General features: G+C 33.0%; 1 protein-coding gene across 1 annotated transcript; it reads right to left on the bottom strand.

Annotated features, from left to right (window-relative positions):
* Positions 1-8,696: 8,696 nt before the first annotated feature.
* Positions 8,697-14,913, bottom strand: LOC136969711 (COMM domain-containing protein 1-like). The gene is made up of 3 exons (XM_067263989.1): positions 14,710-14,913; positions 9,114-9,404; positions 8,697-9,041 (listed from the first exon to the last, which is right to left on the bottom strand). Exons 1-3 carry the CDS (start codon positions 14,872-14,874, stop codon positions 8,937-8,939), a joined length of 561 nt encoding a protein of 186 aa, XP_067120090.1. The 5' UTR covers positions 14,875-14,913; the 3' UTR covers positions 8,697-8,936.
* Between the last annotated feature and the right edge of the window lie 1,880 nt (positions 14,914-16,793).

Here is a 16,793-nt window from a genome sequence, read left to right as displayed (position 1 = left end):
TTGTTCCAAACAATTTGAATAAATGTCTTTATTCTCATAAATTGAATTAGTTGAACGTGGAGATAAATACGCGAATTAAACAATTCTTTGATCTATTGTAAAGTGACAACTTTTTTGATAAGATTGTCCGGCAAATGGTCGTGGTTGCTTAGCTTCGGTTTGTCTCTCTGGGATCAGCACTTCAATGAGTTGCACTCATTGAAGTGCTGGTGGTCTTCAAGTCATCAACTGAAGATGAAGCTGCTGCCCGCCCCTTTGAGATTGTGTACCGTGTGGCGGCCGCTGGAAACAGTTGAAGAGGCTGCGGCTATCCCTGTGAATCTTTAAGTGAGTGGAGTACCAAATAGGTCGGTTTTCCCCTGTCAGCTTCCAGTCGACTTGGCACAGTGGATCTATCAGGCCTTAGCACCGGGTGCAAGGCGTCGAAAGCTTGTATGGGCCTGGAATAGAGCAAACGCCTCTTTTTAAATATGTAGAATGTTTCTTCATTGATAAAAAAAAACCAGTTTGAAATATTTTATTTTCTGTTAGTAAGAATAACATTATTCATAGTGGTAAGAACTACTACGAACCCTTAAGTTTTCTCCGGGCCGGAGAAAAATCTCTAGTTCTTCCCTCTCCATTGCCATTACTGGAAGACTTCCCGCACGTAATCTACCTAAAAATATAATTTAAATAATACGATTTTCGTCTGAATTTTTCTAAGAATTTAAATAATACATTATTTTTCATTCTTTTCTTTGAATGAAATTAATTTTTACTAACCGAAAATTGTAAACATTTACGATTATATATATACTGTGTATTCAGACTTATACAAATCGCATCATCTTCTCTACACGTGATGAAAATAGCATGATTGCTACAACGCTAAAGACTCATTGACTTCGGCTAATTCCTACGTAGTTAAGTAGTTACCACGTTGGAGTCCATTCACAAAAGACTAAACTGCAACAAAATTATTTAAATTAATGTAATTTTTTGGAAATCAAATAATCTTTGAACACTAAAAGTGAAAGCTTACCCGATCAGTATATGTATAAATAAACACAACAATACATATTTCGTATCGATACACTTTATTATAATAGTATACAAACCAATGACATACAACTGTTATTAACACTATATATCTGTAAAAATTCACTATTTAATATATCACTTAATAAATGTATCGATAAAATTACAATTATTCAATATAGATTTTTAAATAAAGTAGTAAACTTTTTATCGTGTTTCATTATCAGTATCAGTATCAGTTTAAAAGGTCGCATAGAGAAAAGTCTACATCGCAACTAAATTGCTTTATCTTTTATTAATCAAAATTAGCATTATAAACGATCTGCTAATAGACAATAAACGACTTGTACCATCCTTTACAGTTAATTGCTGTTAGAACTGGCATTGACACTTGTGCAATTTGTTAATAGTCAGTATGCCCTTGAACACTAACAAAGGCTAATATGAATGTTACACAACTAATCAATCTTTAAATATAAAAAATATATATTAAACTAGTAAATCTATATAAAGAAGAATGTTTCGAGAAGACAGAAAAGAATAAAAATTAATATTCTTTTCGTTTTTCCATTATTTAAATAACCTTTCTATGTCCTAGATACTGCCTGCTCTTTGCAACTTACACGAGACCTTGTGGTCAGTTTGAGAAAAACAGACATTTTTGCCCTTCACGTTACTGCACTCCACTCGCTACAATCCACGATATACTTGGCCTATTGAATTTTTGGCGATGAAAATAATAATTGCGGTGGCGAAATAATAGAGATGGGAGGTGCGTAACAGCAGAATTTGCGAAATAAATTTTCATACACGACTCTTACAGCAATTATTAAATTTTTAAACGCCTTAAAATTCATAGATTAATACTACGAATCGTTTATTTCAGCTAAATACAAAGTTGGTGCAATTTTATAAGATTTATACGTTGAGTAATTCTAGGCGAAGGAAAAATGGAGAAATATGAAATTAGCAAACAATAATTTATAAAATATATATTTATTTAATTAGATAAATTGAGAACGAATGACTGTTAAACGCATGCAGCATCTTTACTCTGCTCAAAACAACCAATTTGTGAAAAATTAAGCAGATTTTAATACTTTTATTTTTCTTTTATTAAATCGATTATAATTCATTGCAAAGGTCGTTTAAAGCTACCTCGCAATACAAGCATTTGCGTTGAGAAGTTCCTCTCCACGTAATGACATTTATGACTTTCTTAAAGGTCATAAAAATTTCCCTTCTCTTATTCGTCTTTGTTAGTGAGGGATTCTTTGAGGAAAGTCGACGTTTTAATAGAAAGTTTCCTCGCACAGAAACTCGTTCGTTTTCTTTCTTAAAATATTCATTCTCGATAAGGCAAAATGCAAAACAAAAATGAAGATAATGTACTTAACACTTGTTTATTTATTTTTAACTTTTAAATTGCTTTATATTCAGGTATTTAAATACATTTTAAGCGTTAAATAATTGTTAAAATGATCAAATATGAAATACTGTATTTATAATTATTAAATTGCACAATTTATTAATATCGTATAATCCTTGCTGTATTCGGTTCTAATAAAGATTAAAACACGTTGTTATATTTAAAATCAATGATATAGAACACTAACATTAGTTTAAATAACAATTGAGTAATCCTTCCTAAACATTTGGTACACAACCGAATTTCTTTAATCCGAACAAAATTACGAGAGGGAATTTGAAATTCCCGCTACTACCAGACTAGTTTACTCGATGGCCACAAACGGCGTTGTGTACAGGGTATGCTTGTTTACATTATTTACTCTACACTCGCTGGTGGTGATTCGGCAATTTTATGATATTCTTAGTTTATTTTGTTTAAATTTAATTCTAGCAATGGCTTCTAAGAGTGTGTCAATGATGGTGTCAAACGCAAACACCAGTCCAAAGCAGAACTGTTGAGAAGAATGGACCGTGCGTAACCACCGGTAAGGCTTTTGGTACCAAGGGTGTCGGAAATTCGGTGGTGTTTTAAGTTAACCCTCTAGTGTCGACATAACGGGCATTGTTGAAGGTTTGGTGTGCTTATGTCTCGAGTAGTGGTTACAGAAGAATGGATAAAAATATCGGAAAACGATATCCAATAAAATTTTATGCGAAATTGAATAAGAGTGTAACTGAAACTTATGATGCATTAAAAACTACGTGGTGAAGTTCTACGGTAGCGAAGTTCTTTCACGTGCTGGTTGGCATAAAATGTTTTCAGAAGAGCGAGAATTGAGGAGCGAGGGTGAAGAATGAAAAGATCGGGATATCTTTCAACTTCGACTTTGGGTGATCATGTTGAACGTGTACGGACTAGCATTCTTCAAGACTGACGAATGACAATTAGAAGGTCATCATTTTGAAACCATGGAGAACCTCCAAAAAGTTGTAACTGATGAAAATGGCTTCCATAGATGCTTTGAAACATGGAAACAAAAATAATGGAATAGATGCATTATAGCGGAAGGAGGTCGGTGCATTATAGAAGTTGCCAAAAGTACTGTACATCGTTGTACGGAACAGGAAGAGTGGCTCAAAAATTGCACACGTAATTACTGAACGGTCCCATAATATCTACAGATATTTTTTAATTTACAAAATTAATAAGCGAGAATTTTTGAAATAGAATTTTCGGAAAAGCTTCAATTCTCTCATTTCTTACAATTAGGGTTTTTTTGTGTGTGGTTTTAGGCCTTTTTCCGCTCAGAGAGCACTAAAAGTCCTTATAATTAGGCGTATAAATATAACAGGCCTACTATTTTAATTAATAAATATAAAAGAAAAAACGTAAAAACATGTAATATACTGTAGTTTTAAAATTCATACTATGAATTAATAACCGATTATAAATTTAGTTCCTGAATTTTTCGAAAAAATTTCTAAGGATTTTTGAACTCCTGGAGTTGATCATGGGTCCCCCAAAGCGTTTCAGCCATCTGACTAATGCAAATATTACATTGAAAATAATCAAAAATAGGTATGAAAATACATATACTAGAAAAGTTATTTTAAAGTTATTAATAACTAACTATTTTACCGTTTAATTAAAAACAAATTAATTTACAATACTGAAAACTCAATTTATTTTTTACGATTTAATTTTAAATTTTTAGAATAATCTACAGAACCAATTTAGGCCACTCTTAAACAGCAACCTTTATGGTTATTTTCTTTTTCTCTTTTAATAAAAGCTTTATATTCTTTGTTAAAGAGAAATGACAAAGTATAAGATGAGGTTTCATTTTAATGTTTATTCCAAACAACGAATATAAAAATGGATTTTGTGCCAATGCTAAAGTTAATTTATGGATTCTATCCATTTTTTGTCCTTAATAGCTTCATCGTGAAAAAGAACAATTGAAGAAACTATTATACTAAACTCTTTTAGACAGCAGGAAAAACATTTTTTCACGGACATTTGTGTTATTGATGCATGAAAAATAAATTCTTAAACGTTTTTTTGATTCAAATATTAATTCTTTTTTTAAACATATAACGAGGAATATGAAATTTTTTAGAACCAAATATGGGGTAGGAAGACTTCTATATAATTTGTATTCTGACAAAAGAATAGATTTGGGTCTTAAATGGGCGAGTATTAAAATATTTTCTGTACAATATTTCATTTGTTTATGAATTTTAACTTATACTTTAAGATATAAAATTCTTTTTGATAAAGTATATTATTTAAAAAATTATTAGAGAACTACATGGGTTTAATTAGTCTAAATCATTTCAGTTAATAAAAATAAAATAAATAAGGTATTTTTGATATAGTTTTTTTAATACAGACATTATACATTATTAAATAATTTCAAACCTTGTTACATATAAGTAGAATGAATAGAATTGATGATGTTTATTTTGAAGATTGTCTTCTGTAAATACTTATTCTATTAAAAGTTCGATTTATTTTTGACTCTACCACATATATTTTATTTAGCCATCAGCTAAAAAGATTCAAAAGACTATTTATATGTATTTCGGAAGTATTTTAATGTATAAAGATGGGCAATTAAAATCTATATTTACATAAAAGTTATCGTTTTGACGATTAAAAGGTACGCCATTCTGCTGGACACCTTTCTAATACATGAATATTTTTCTATTTAATTTAATAATTTCTTACTGCATAGTAAATTTAAAATAAATATCCAATTTTTAAACACTTTTTGCATAATCAATATCTTACAATTGTCGTTAGAAGTGTATAACGAATATACTGACAATTCTGCGTAATATAAAAGGGGTTTGAGACTGGTAAGATTTACACACAGAAGCTACTTTAAATCAAATTAATAATATTTGAAAAATTTGCGTAAAGAATTATCAAATGAGGGGGGGGAATGTTTCGTTTCAAAGAGATTTTCATTCAAAGCACGGATCCGTTTTGGTATTGTCTCAAATGGTGTAATGTAGCAATCGATCGAATAATTGGAAAGTTACTTGGAATAAATTGCGTTCTGTTTCATAACTTCATAATTCTTTCGAAATGAATGTCTCTTCCATAAGGCGAAAACTTTTCTAAGATTAATGAATGAATAAATAAATAAAAAATACGAAAACGTAATGAAATTCTTTTAAATGTGCGGGTAGCAAGAAAGAATTTTTGATTTATAGTTATATTTAGTGAATTACATTATTTCTCATTTTTCTTTCAGCTATTTTGAGTTTTAGAGAGGTTGAAACATTGAAATAGCAGTCGCGATTTAGCATAATCATTTGCATAATATCATAGTAAGATTTGAATAATGAATGGAATTGAATCCTGCTAACTTAACATTTTATCTTATTTATAAATGGGAAATTATTTAGGATTTATTCCTATAAGTACATACAAATGGACGTCGATAAAGACAAACTAAATAAAAACTTTTGTAAGCTCGTGTATAGTGTGCAAATTACGGGCCTGGTCTCGACTACTATCGATAATACCGAAGTTTCGGAGGCATCTAATTAAACTGAAAGAAATGCTAGCAAAGATTTCAGAATTTCATCCGATTTTACTTAGTACTTCTCATAGTTGAGTAGTAGTTTTACGTCTAAAATAAAAAGTCCATATATTTTTGCGTATTATAAAAAATACAATATACATAAACTTCATTTGCGGATAAAATACGCAAAGGAATTTCAATTTCTCAAAAGGAGGCAATTACTCATGCATTTAAAATTCTTATTATTTCCTGCGAATAAATAAATTGAAATTTGTATTCTTTATCGTATATTAGATAAGAACAAACCAGGTTTACGATTTTGTTTCGAAACTTGTTTCTGTCGTCCATATTTAAATAAATATCTTTGGTAGTCATAATTATAAAAACCAGAATTATTTTGAATAACGAGATGCATCATTACAAACTGCGTCTTATCCACATTTTAAAATGTTTCTACCATCTGTCACTATAACATCACAACTAAAGTAAAAAACTGCCCTGTAGACATTAAGGTCTTTTTATCAAGTCCACAACGGAACGAGGTCCGACGTATATCTGAAACGGACCAATCCCGAAAAATTCCTGGGATTTTTTCCACTAGATTCGATCCCCGGTCTCCCAGAGCGGTAGGCTGACAGATTAACCGCTCCTCCATCCAGCTACAATTTCGCCCATTGTTTCGTGCTTAATCTGCAATGACGACCCGGTCCACAAATTTCCACGATATATTTTGGGATCTGAATAGGATACGAATGCTGAGGGTTTTCAGAATGCAAATGATTGGTAATGCTTTAAATTATCATAATAAATTAAATTATTGATGCATGCAGATCACGAAAAATTTACATTTCAACAGACTAGATACGACTCTTCTTACAAATTTTAAAAACAAATTAAATTAGGAGTAATGAAACGTTAATCGAATATCATTCGATATTTCCAATAAATCAAAGTTTTTCAGAACTGCAAAATAAAATCTTTATATTTAAGAGCAGAGGAAGAAAACATAGTGCCGTAGTCAACTCAACAGATGATATATATATATATATATACACACTGTATTAATTAAAATAATCTTTATATGTGTTAATTCATTAACTTCAAATTCGCACTCCTTGCAATATAAAATCATTAAATTTCGTATTTTCTTCCCTTCTTCAACAAACATGAATTTTATCCCGTCAACAATTATCCTCTCATCTGTGATACACAAATATGTCATTTCCAGATCGCTGCCTTAGATCCAACGATATGGAAATACAACTCATTTCCATACAATGTATGATTTCGATTCAAGGTTTATCAGATTTTAAAAACAGGAAATAAAAATATAATCTATAGTATAATAAGTAGTGTGTAAAAACGTCAATATAAAAATCGAAATAATTTAATATGCCTCAAATGTACTTTGAAAGTTATTAATACTTTTAATTTGTTACATAAATATATTAGAGAGCGTACGAAGAGGTCGGTGTAAGAGGGCTCCGAAAACCAGCCCATAAATAGCAGGTTTCGAGTTATCAGTAGTTTTGGTCTGTGTGTGTGTCCCTAGCTATCCATACAATAGAAATATACGTCGTGCTTGATTGTAGGCTGCCACAAGCATTCGAAGTTTACGAGTGTGGTGGTGGTAAGGATATAAATCCATATGCTATTCTAAATTGTGACAATTTGGAAAAAATAATTTAAATATTCCATAGTAATTTATAGGCTAAATTGTACTTCTAGAGGAAAGAGTATATTATGTAGGAGAAACCAATAGTAGTAAAATTAAGAGAGCACGAGAGGCCATAAGATTAAAATATCAGTCTCCATGGACAGTATACCGAAGAAAATAAATGTATTATTGATAAAAATAGTATAAAAATTCTGTATAAAGAAAAATATTACGGTTTTTTTTGCAATTATTTACTCTATATATAGTCAAATCATCATAATGTCGATCAGTCTGATGCAGAAGGCCTAGTTTTGTTTGGAAGCAATGTTTAATCCGAAACTTGCGGATTTCATTGATTCGCTAGTTCTTTGGAAGAAACGTAATAACCAAAAACATTTTGAATATCTTGAATAAAAGTTTGTAATGTTGAATCAAAAATGTATTAACACTGACCAAAACTCTCGCGTGCAACATGAAGATATACGGCCAGGGGCTTTGTACGGTCACAATTATCATTCGACCTACTGGGCAATTTTGTGGAACAAATAGTTACGTGAGAACTGTGGGCCACCGGGAAAATCCAATGTTAAATACTTTCGACGTAGCACAGTTTTTATATATCTCGGAACACGGATCTATGGACTTATATGAAGGTCAGTTCAAGGACGATATGTATTTGGGAAATAAAGAAACTCAAAACGATTTAGAATATTTCATAAAATTATCATGTGTTGCCTTCAAGTTGAACATTTAAGCAACGTAAGGCCTTTTTTAAAGCACGTAAAGCCTGTAAACAGTCAACAAAACAGGATTTTAAAAAAGATCTTATGTTGCTTAATTTACAAAAGTGAAAAAAAAAATGTATTTCATTTTCATATATTTTTATATTTAACAGAACAGAAGGATAAATAAATTTTAATCAAGGTTTTTTTTTAATATAAAATTTTAATAAGCCGTCTTGTTTACTTAATTACTGGAAAAAATCAAAATTTCTTCCAGCTAGTGTAATCGAACATATTTTGCTGACACTATATTCATCAATGAATAAATACAATATTCTTTTGAAAAATGAATTCGGTAAAGATATTTTACTGTGTTCCATCCATACATATTGTGTAGTAAATTATAACAATATTCTTACATTAACAACGAGTGGCTCTCCCACCGATGATAACGAAGTGCATGTTGCGTTCATCACAACAGCTATATCAAATAAAATCAGGTTTTAAATTTTCTTTTAATCATGGGATTTGAGATTTATAATATAAACATATCACAATACTAGAAAAATTATTAATTGGAATGTTTCAGAATTACTTTTTACAGTAATTATTCAAAATCAACTCCACTTCTTTTAGACTAGATACAATATCGTCCAATTTCTCCTTTTCGATTTCGAACTTTATAGAATGCGAAACCTAAAGATAACACTAACTCATTATAATTGATTTCTTTAAGAAGAGTAATGTAGTTTATAAGAAAATCCTTACCTGATTTTCATCACATTTATTTTCAACTTCTAAATCGACGATTGCGATTGGTACATTAACATCGTTATTATCTTTTGTACAGCTTTTAAGATCCGTTCTCCAACGAAAATCTTTCAGAGTTTGGTTCCAGCAAGACTTAGCGACAAGACTAGAGTGGATTTTGGCTTTGTGAGTCTTCCAAAATTTCGACAAAATCTTAGACTGTTCGTTCGTGATTCCTCCCTTGCGTTTTACTTGCGATGTAAGGAAAGCTTCTAACTGGTTAAAATCCATATCGGAAACAGCCATACTCTAGGTAAAAAAAAGATGTATAAAAATATCAAGCATTACAGGTGAGATATGACAAATAAACATTGGAAATTGCGACAAGGAACCACTGTATGACCGGAAATAAAGAACGAATAATACGAAGTAAAATATGTTCAGATTTGTGTTATCTAATTATTAAATTCGTTTATTTTCATTTTTGTACTCGTCGCAAAGATTCCAATATACTGTATTAAAAGTTACAATATTTCGGTTCAAACAAATTCATTGTACAGATTGTTTAAGAAATTGAGAAAATTCACAAATATTTTTCCGTTATTCCTGTATTGTACATAAATTTATTCAAGTGATTTACCCTAAAGGTCTATTATTGTATATTAGCTTATTGAAAAATTCTTCTTTCTTGCTTGAGAGCCTATGTTTTCATGGAAAAAGTAACTAAGAGTTGTTGATGAAAAGATGTGGTCTGGAAGCTCACATAGTACAGCTCCTAGACATAAATTAGAATATTCACCTAACTAAAAGTTTAGTGTACATTTTCTCGTGAACAACAGAGTAGGCCCTACGAAACTTTTTTCGACACTACATAAAGAGTGCTTATGTATATTTATTATATCCGTTAATCAGACAAATTAACTCAAACGTTTTTTTTTGTTACAAATGGAAATAAAATTACAAAAGAATAGAATATTAGCTAAAGTGGGTTAGCTATAGGAAATATAACAAAATAAACTTAATACTTTGTGGCGTTGACGTTTGCCATAATTCGTTTCTGATGATGCAGTTCTAAATGTGTAAAAATGCATGTCACTAGTTCCTCTTTAGAATTGGGCACCGTTCATTAAGTCGTCGTTTCACGACTCCCCACAAATTTTCAATGGGGTTTGGGGAATTGCTTAGCCAAGGCAGGATTGCAATCTGTCGTTCTTGTAACAAATGTATTGTTGACTTCGCGGTATGAGAGGATGCCCCATCTTGTTGAAATAGAAATGTTTCCACAACTAAATCCTACGCCGATGGTATCAAATGTTTCTAAGATGTCTTGATGTATCTGTGCATTGACACGTTCCCGAAGAATTCACAGTTGTCCTATGCCGTTAGCATTCATGCATTCCAAGATCATGACGGACAATGCAAACTTCACGGATCTCTTCATACAGTACCTTTTGAAGGGCTCTTTGGTTGTTCTCCATACACGTGGACCTTGATCACTACAGGAGAGACAAAACAGGGATTCGTCACTGAAGAGAACGTTATTCCAGTCGTCCTGTCCCCACGAGCCTTTTTCTCCATAATCTGACAAGCGCTTGTTTCTTTTTCGTTAGAGATGGCTTCGTCTTAGGAATACGGCAATTGAAGTGAAAGTCGTGCAACCTTCGGCATGTGGTTTGGCTACTAACGTTCACTCCAGTTGGTCTCCATTGTGCATGCAAGTGTTTAACGCTTTTAAAGTGGTTTTGCACGACAATCCTTCTCAAATTTCTCTCATCCCTCGCAATCGTTGCTCGTTTACTTCCACATTTCTAGCATTTGTTAGTTAAAACTTGAACACGGTTTTGTTTTTCAGTACTCTAAGACTGTTGGCTACGAGCACTTTACATAATTCGCAATTTCTTTTTGTTTTCTTCCTGCTTTGTGCAAGGCTACGATAGTATCTTTAGTTCTGTCACTAATGTCGCGTTTACGCCCCGTGTTGTACTGTTATACTGCTCTGCCCAGCAATATGTAAATTTGCATTACAATTTAGTTTTTTATGGCTGTTTGTCTGGCTGTTTATGCTAATATTCTAATTTTTTGTCGTGGTCAAACTGTTATTCTATTTCTTTTGTCATTTCATTTCCATTTGTAACAAAAAACGTTGGAGTTAATTCATCTTATTAATGGATATAATAAGTATACATAAACACTGTTTATGTAGTGTCGAAAAAAGTTTCGTACTCTGTGTTGTTCATGAGAAAATGTACAGTACATTAAACTTTCAGTTAGGTGAATATTCTATTTTTTTGTCTAGGAGTTGTAGTACCCAGTTAAAGTAGTTAGGCCACTGAGCACTTTTTTTAGATCTAGTCCACACCTTTTTCATCAACTCCTTCTAGCCACTTTTTATTAGCTTACTCTGTTTTATTTATTTTTTAGTCTATCTGTCTAGATCAGGATTGACAAACCTATGGCACGAAGGAGAAACCAACGATTTCAATTTATCATCCGTGTTTTTCAATCATTTTTTTTACATTTATTCTAATTAAAGCACATTCGTTTATAATTTCTTTAAATATGGTTATTCGGAGTCTAAAACTTTTGCACGCATAAACATCTTTAAATAAGTATGCTTATCGTATGGCACGCCGGCTTAGAAAGGTTCGCCATCCCTGGTCTAGATAAAATCTTTTAACTCGATTTTCACCAACTTCCCAATTTCCGATCTAGTGGAAACTTTGCATACATATGTATTCCCGATGACAATACAGAGTTTTCGATATAGTATTAAAGTTTTTTAAAATTTCGATATATAAAACTAAAAAGTAGAAAATAAAAAATAGAAAGAAAATTAAAGAAACGCGATTATACTACGGTTTTAAGATTTAAATAATAAAAGCTTAAATGAAGTACAGAAATTTTTTCAATTATGAGGAATTTCTGTATTTTTCAAAAAAAGAATATTGTTTAAAAAATTAAATCTGTTACAGTAATGTTATTAAAAAGTAATTCTATTATTAGTTATTATAAAAAAGCAAAAGGCATATTTTGGGGTAGGAGACGAATTCAAAAACAATTCTAAATGCCAATAACGAGTAAAATTTTTATTAAGTCTGACCCAATTCGTGATATGTTCCCATCTCATTCACCTTTAACCACCAAAATTTTCGGACGGCTGGATGGCCGAGCCACTAAAGTGACAGCCTACAGCTCTGGAAGACTCGGGATCAAACCGGACAGGTCGATAAACCCCAGGAATTTTTCGGGGAATGGTATGTATGGATATGTCAGGCGTTGTCCCTCACCATCCGGCCGTTCCATTATGAGCCTGACAGAATTGATAATGGACTTGTTAAAAAAGTCCTCTTCGCGTTTACAGGGAAAAACACCAAAATTAAAAGCATCAATGCTCTAAATACTGTATATAGAAATAACCCCGCAAAATTTCCTGGTTCTCCAGTCCTTAAGATATAATGTAAAATAGATACTGACACACACGATTTTAAAGGATTTTTTCTTTACATTTCTGGGCTCATGGAGTGGCCAAACACCAAGAAATGCAAAAAAGTTGGGTGGGAGAGTCAAAATTTGGCCGATCATCTTACTTTCCCTAACTTATATTCTATAACAGTGTGGAAAGTGAAGTTTAAATGCCATTATTGCTATTAATGAATAGAAATTACTTTTAGTTGGGTCAATATTTTTGCAAATACTAGGGCAATTTTCAAAATATAGCAAAACAATTGCATACATTTTTAGTTCAATGAACAAAGTAGTACAATTCCAATAAGTATTAAACAAATTCAACAATCACTGAATTAGCACTTCTGCACGAACCTTAACAGATATTTCTATTTATTTACAAGAATGAAAAACTATTGTATGTATATGTCTAAACGAAAATATCTGAGATGTAAAAATATTGCGCGAAGTAAAAAATCCACAATTTAAATGACAAACTTTAAGAAAAAAAATTTAACTCTCTTGTAAAGATAAGCTTGGTGCTTCGAAGTGGTACCCACAAGACTTTTACTATTGTTTCCTACATTTCGCCATAAAGCGCCAAGCTTTATCAAAGAAAAACTAGGAAAAAATTTGCCTATCATCCAAATTGTCACAATTTTTCTGGATATCATTTTCTTTTTTTTTTTTTATTATTATTAAGGATTGTGCTATTACATCAAAATCTGTAATGTCGTCGTACAGTTCAGAACGCTTTCAATATGCCGTTAGTAAGAGCGTTATAAAAAGTTTTAATTCACATAAATTTGAGTTTTTGTTATTCTAGATAACATTTTGAATAAATGTCATTCGTTTCGATGCAATTTTATTCTTACAAGCATAAAATTAAGCGAAAAAAGTAAATAGCTCTATGTGAAACCTCCGTGAACTTTGATGACCTATCGACCGGGAAGTTTCGCCAGCATCTCACTGTTAACTGGGTCTAGAAAGCTCAAATTTTAAACTTAAGCCACTCTCGGCTTAAGTTTAAAATTTGAGCTTTCTAGACCAGTAGTCCCCTTCCTCTAGGAGAGTCTGCAGTGCCGATGAAGAAAATAGTTTTTTTGGCGATTTTTGATTTTTCGATTGCTAATATTTCGGCAACTCTATAGAAAAATCTGAAATTTTTGCACACTAAGAAAACCAGTATCTTTCAAACTAGATATTCAGAATTACTATAGGCGTTTGGGGGACAGAGAAAGCGACCCCGCGAAAATCGGCAACTCTGATTTCTGTATGTATATTTGACCATTCAGTGACGATTTTACTCAAATACATTTACAGATAAAAAATGCAAGATTGATATAGTATAATGTTCACTAAGCAAAAATCATCTGTACTTCACTGTTAGCAGACAATTTATATCTAGATAGATATTTTAAATTTCCACAAATCCAATTAATTATTTTTTTCCGTCATGTTCCCAAAACAATTTTTTTCTTTTAATTTACGATATTATATATTTTACCATGAGAAAGGTGAGAATCAATTTCAGTAGGTAGAATTCATAAAATAGATGTGTTTGAGGTGTTTGACATAACCAAAATAATAGAGCTGTGAAACTATTTAATTGATACTAATTGTTTTACAAACTAACAAAAAACTGCAGTTTGTATTTTCATTTTCAAAATAAATCTTTTCATATTCTACAATCTAGAAAGTGTATTTTCAATCCTAAACGATTTATTATTACCACTTTTTTTAGCAACAATGGTTTAACAACAAATAATCTGAATTTAAAAAATAAAATCAAGGAAGATTTAATTGGGGAATGAAGAACGTTGGAAAGACAAAGAATTGGTTAACTGATAGAATTTTTATTGATCTAATGCGTGATTTTTATAAGTTTTCATTTCAGCTTGCGCAAAGCCCATTGTATTAGTTCCTTCGTGTTAGGTGCAAGTAGTTTTTGTCCGCCAGAGGGCGAGGAGTAGTTATGTTCGATGGCTGTATTTTGTATTAGGAAAGCTTGTGGTTTATCATTGGTTTTTAATTATAATTAAATACAATTTCTTCATATTACATTAAGCCGTAATAGGCATCGCCAACCATTTCGTGCGTTAAAAATCACTTTGATATTTTCGAAAAATTGATTTAAGTAAAAGTAACCTGGTCTTATTTCGTCACGTACCTTTATCAAATTTGCACATTGATGTCTTATCCGCATGAATTCTTCCTCAGGCAAATTAGGATACAGCTCATTCTTTAACAAATCATCAGTTATTTCTGTATCTTGATAATAAGTTTGGCGAGCTATTCCAGTTAATAAACTTAAGTAACTCCTATCTTCTTCCATTTCTTCGTCACAAAAGCCATACCACGATAAGTTGGTACCACAACGCCATCTGCTGGTAGCATAAAAATTTATAATTTTTTTATTATTATTTCAGAAGTAAATTATTAATAAATTAATATTAATGCTTTATTTCACATATCTTTAACTATGGAGAAATTGGTTAGAATAAACTCGGAACAAAATAACAAAAACATAAATCATGCTAATTTAGAAAACAGATTTTGTCATTCGATCCTACTGATCTTTAGAACTAAGCAGACAAACACGAACAGTAACAAAAAAACTATTAAAAAGGTGAGAACTGTCACCGACATCCTCGGCCAACATCCAGGCAAAAACCCGCGAACTTTCGCGCCTCTTTTTTTACAAGTTGCCAGCCAACATCTCGTTGGCAAGTGTTGCCAGGCAGTGTTCGGGATCTCTGGCGCTGGCGGCCACAGCTACTCCCCCACCAGTGTCTGCGACACGAAACGAGCGGGAAAGGTTACATGTCGGCCAGAGCGTGTGGTAGTTTGTTGCGTTGGGGCTGGATTGTCTGTGGTACGTCTAGTTGGCGCTGGTCTTGGCATTGGAGACGTTGGGGGTAACTGGTCCGACTCACTCGCTGCGAGAATAAAAGCCGGTTTCAGTCGATCAATAGAAACTACAGTTTCTTTTCCCTTTATGCATAGAGTGAATGTCTTGCTACCACGTGACACGACTTCGTAGGGTCCATCGTATGGAGGCTGCAAGGGCTTCCGTACAGCATCATTGCGAAGAAATACGTGGGAACATGACTGCAGTTCTTTGTGGTAGGAGTGGTGCACCACAGGCACTGGTTTTAAGTTTGCCATCATCGTCCTGAGTTTTTCGACGAAAGAACATGGATTGACGTCCTGAGAACCTGGAACGAAAAACTCTCCAGGCAGTCGGAGGCTGGTGCCATAGAGCATCTCAGCCGCGGTAGTATTGGTGTCTTCACGGAGCGCAGTTCGCAATCCTAACAAGACTGTAGGTAGCACTTCCGTCCATCTTTCAGTAGAGTGACACTTGATGGCAGTTTTAAGTGAACGATGAAAGCGTTCAACAATGCCATTTGCAATTGGATGGTATGCTGTTGTCCTAACTCTTTGGGTACCAAGAAGCTGAGTGAGAGATTTAAATAAGCCAGATTCGAATTGCCGTCCTTGGTCAGATGTTACTTGGGCAGGCACTCCAAAGCGAGATATCCAGCCTGAGTACAGCAATTTTTCGGGGGGTGGTTCGTCTGGATATGTCGGTCCCCGTCCCTCACCACCCGGTCGCCCCATTGTGGGCCTGGCCGAACCCATAATGGGCTTGCTATAAGAGGCCCTCTTAGTGCCCACTGGGCGGAAAGAGTTACAAAAAAAAAGGGCTGAAGCTACTGTTTCAGCTGCTATATCTGGCAATGGGATTGCTTCAGGCCAACGAGAAAATCTATCGATGATTGTGAGGCAATATGTTGAGCCGTTGGAAGGTGGCAATGGACCAACAATGTCAATATGAATATTTAAAAATCTAGCGTCTGGAACAGGAAAGGTTCCTAAAGGGCTAGCGACATGTCTCTGGATCTTCGATCGTTGACAAGAAATGCAGGTGCGAGACCATGTCTGGCAGTCTTTACTGATGGATGGCCAAACAAATTTTGCTTTTACCAATCTTGTTGAGCTCCTTACACCTGGATGGGACAGGTTATGGACAGTGTTGAAAGCAGTGCGACGATATCTAGGCGGAATGTATGGACGAATGCGACTTGTCGATACATCACAGTAAATTTCGACATCACTATCAGGAAGTTTAAACTTCTTAAGTACAAGTGATGAGTCACTTCAAGTCAGGAGAGACTGGAGCTCAGGATCTTGCTGTTGGTCTTTTGCAATTTTGCTATAATCTATAGATGGGCTACTAATTGATTCAAT

The sequence above is a fragment of the Centruroides vittatus genome, unplaced genomic scaffold (genome assembly GCF_030686945.1).
Source record: "Centruroides vittatus isolate TY-2023 unplaced genomic scaffold, ASM3068694v2 contig_18, whole genome shotgun sequence".
Taxonomy (NCBI): Eukaryota; Metazoa; Arthropoda; class Arachnida; order Scorpiones; family Buthidae; genus Centruroides; species Centruroides vittatus.
This window is presented reverse-complemented; position numbering and strand designations above follow the sequence as displayed.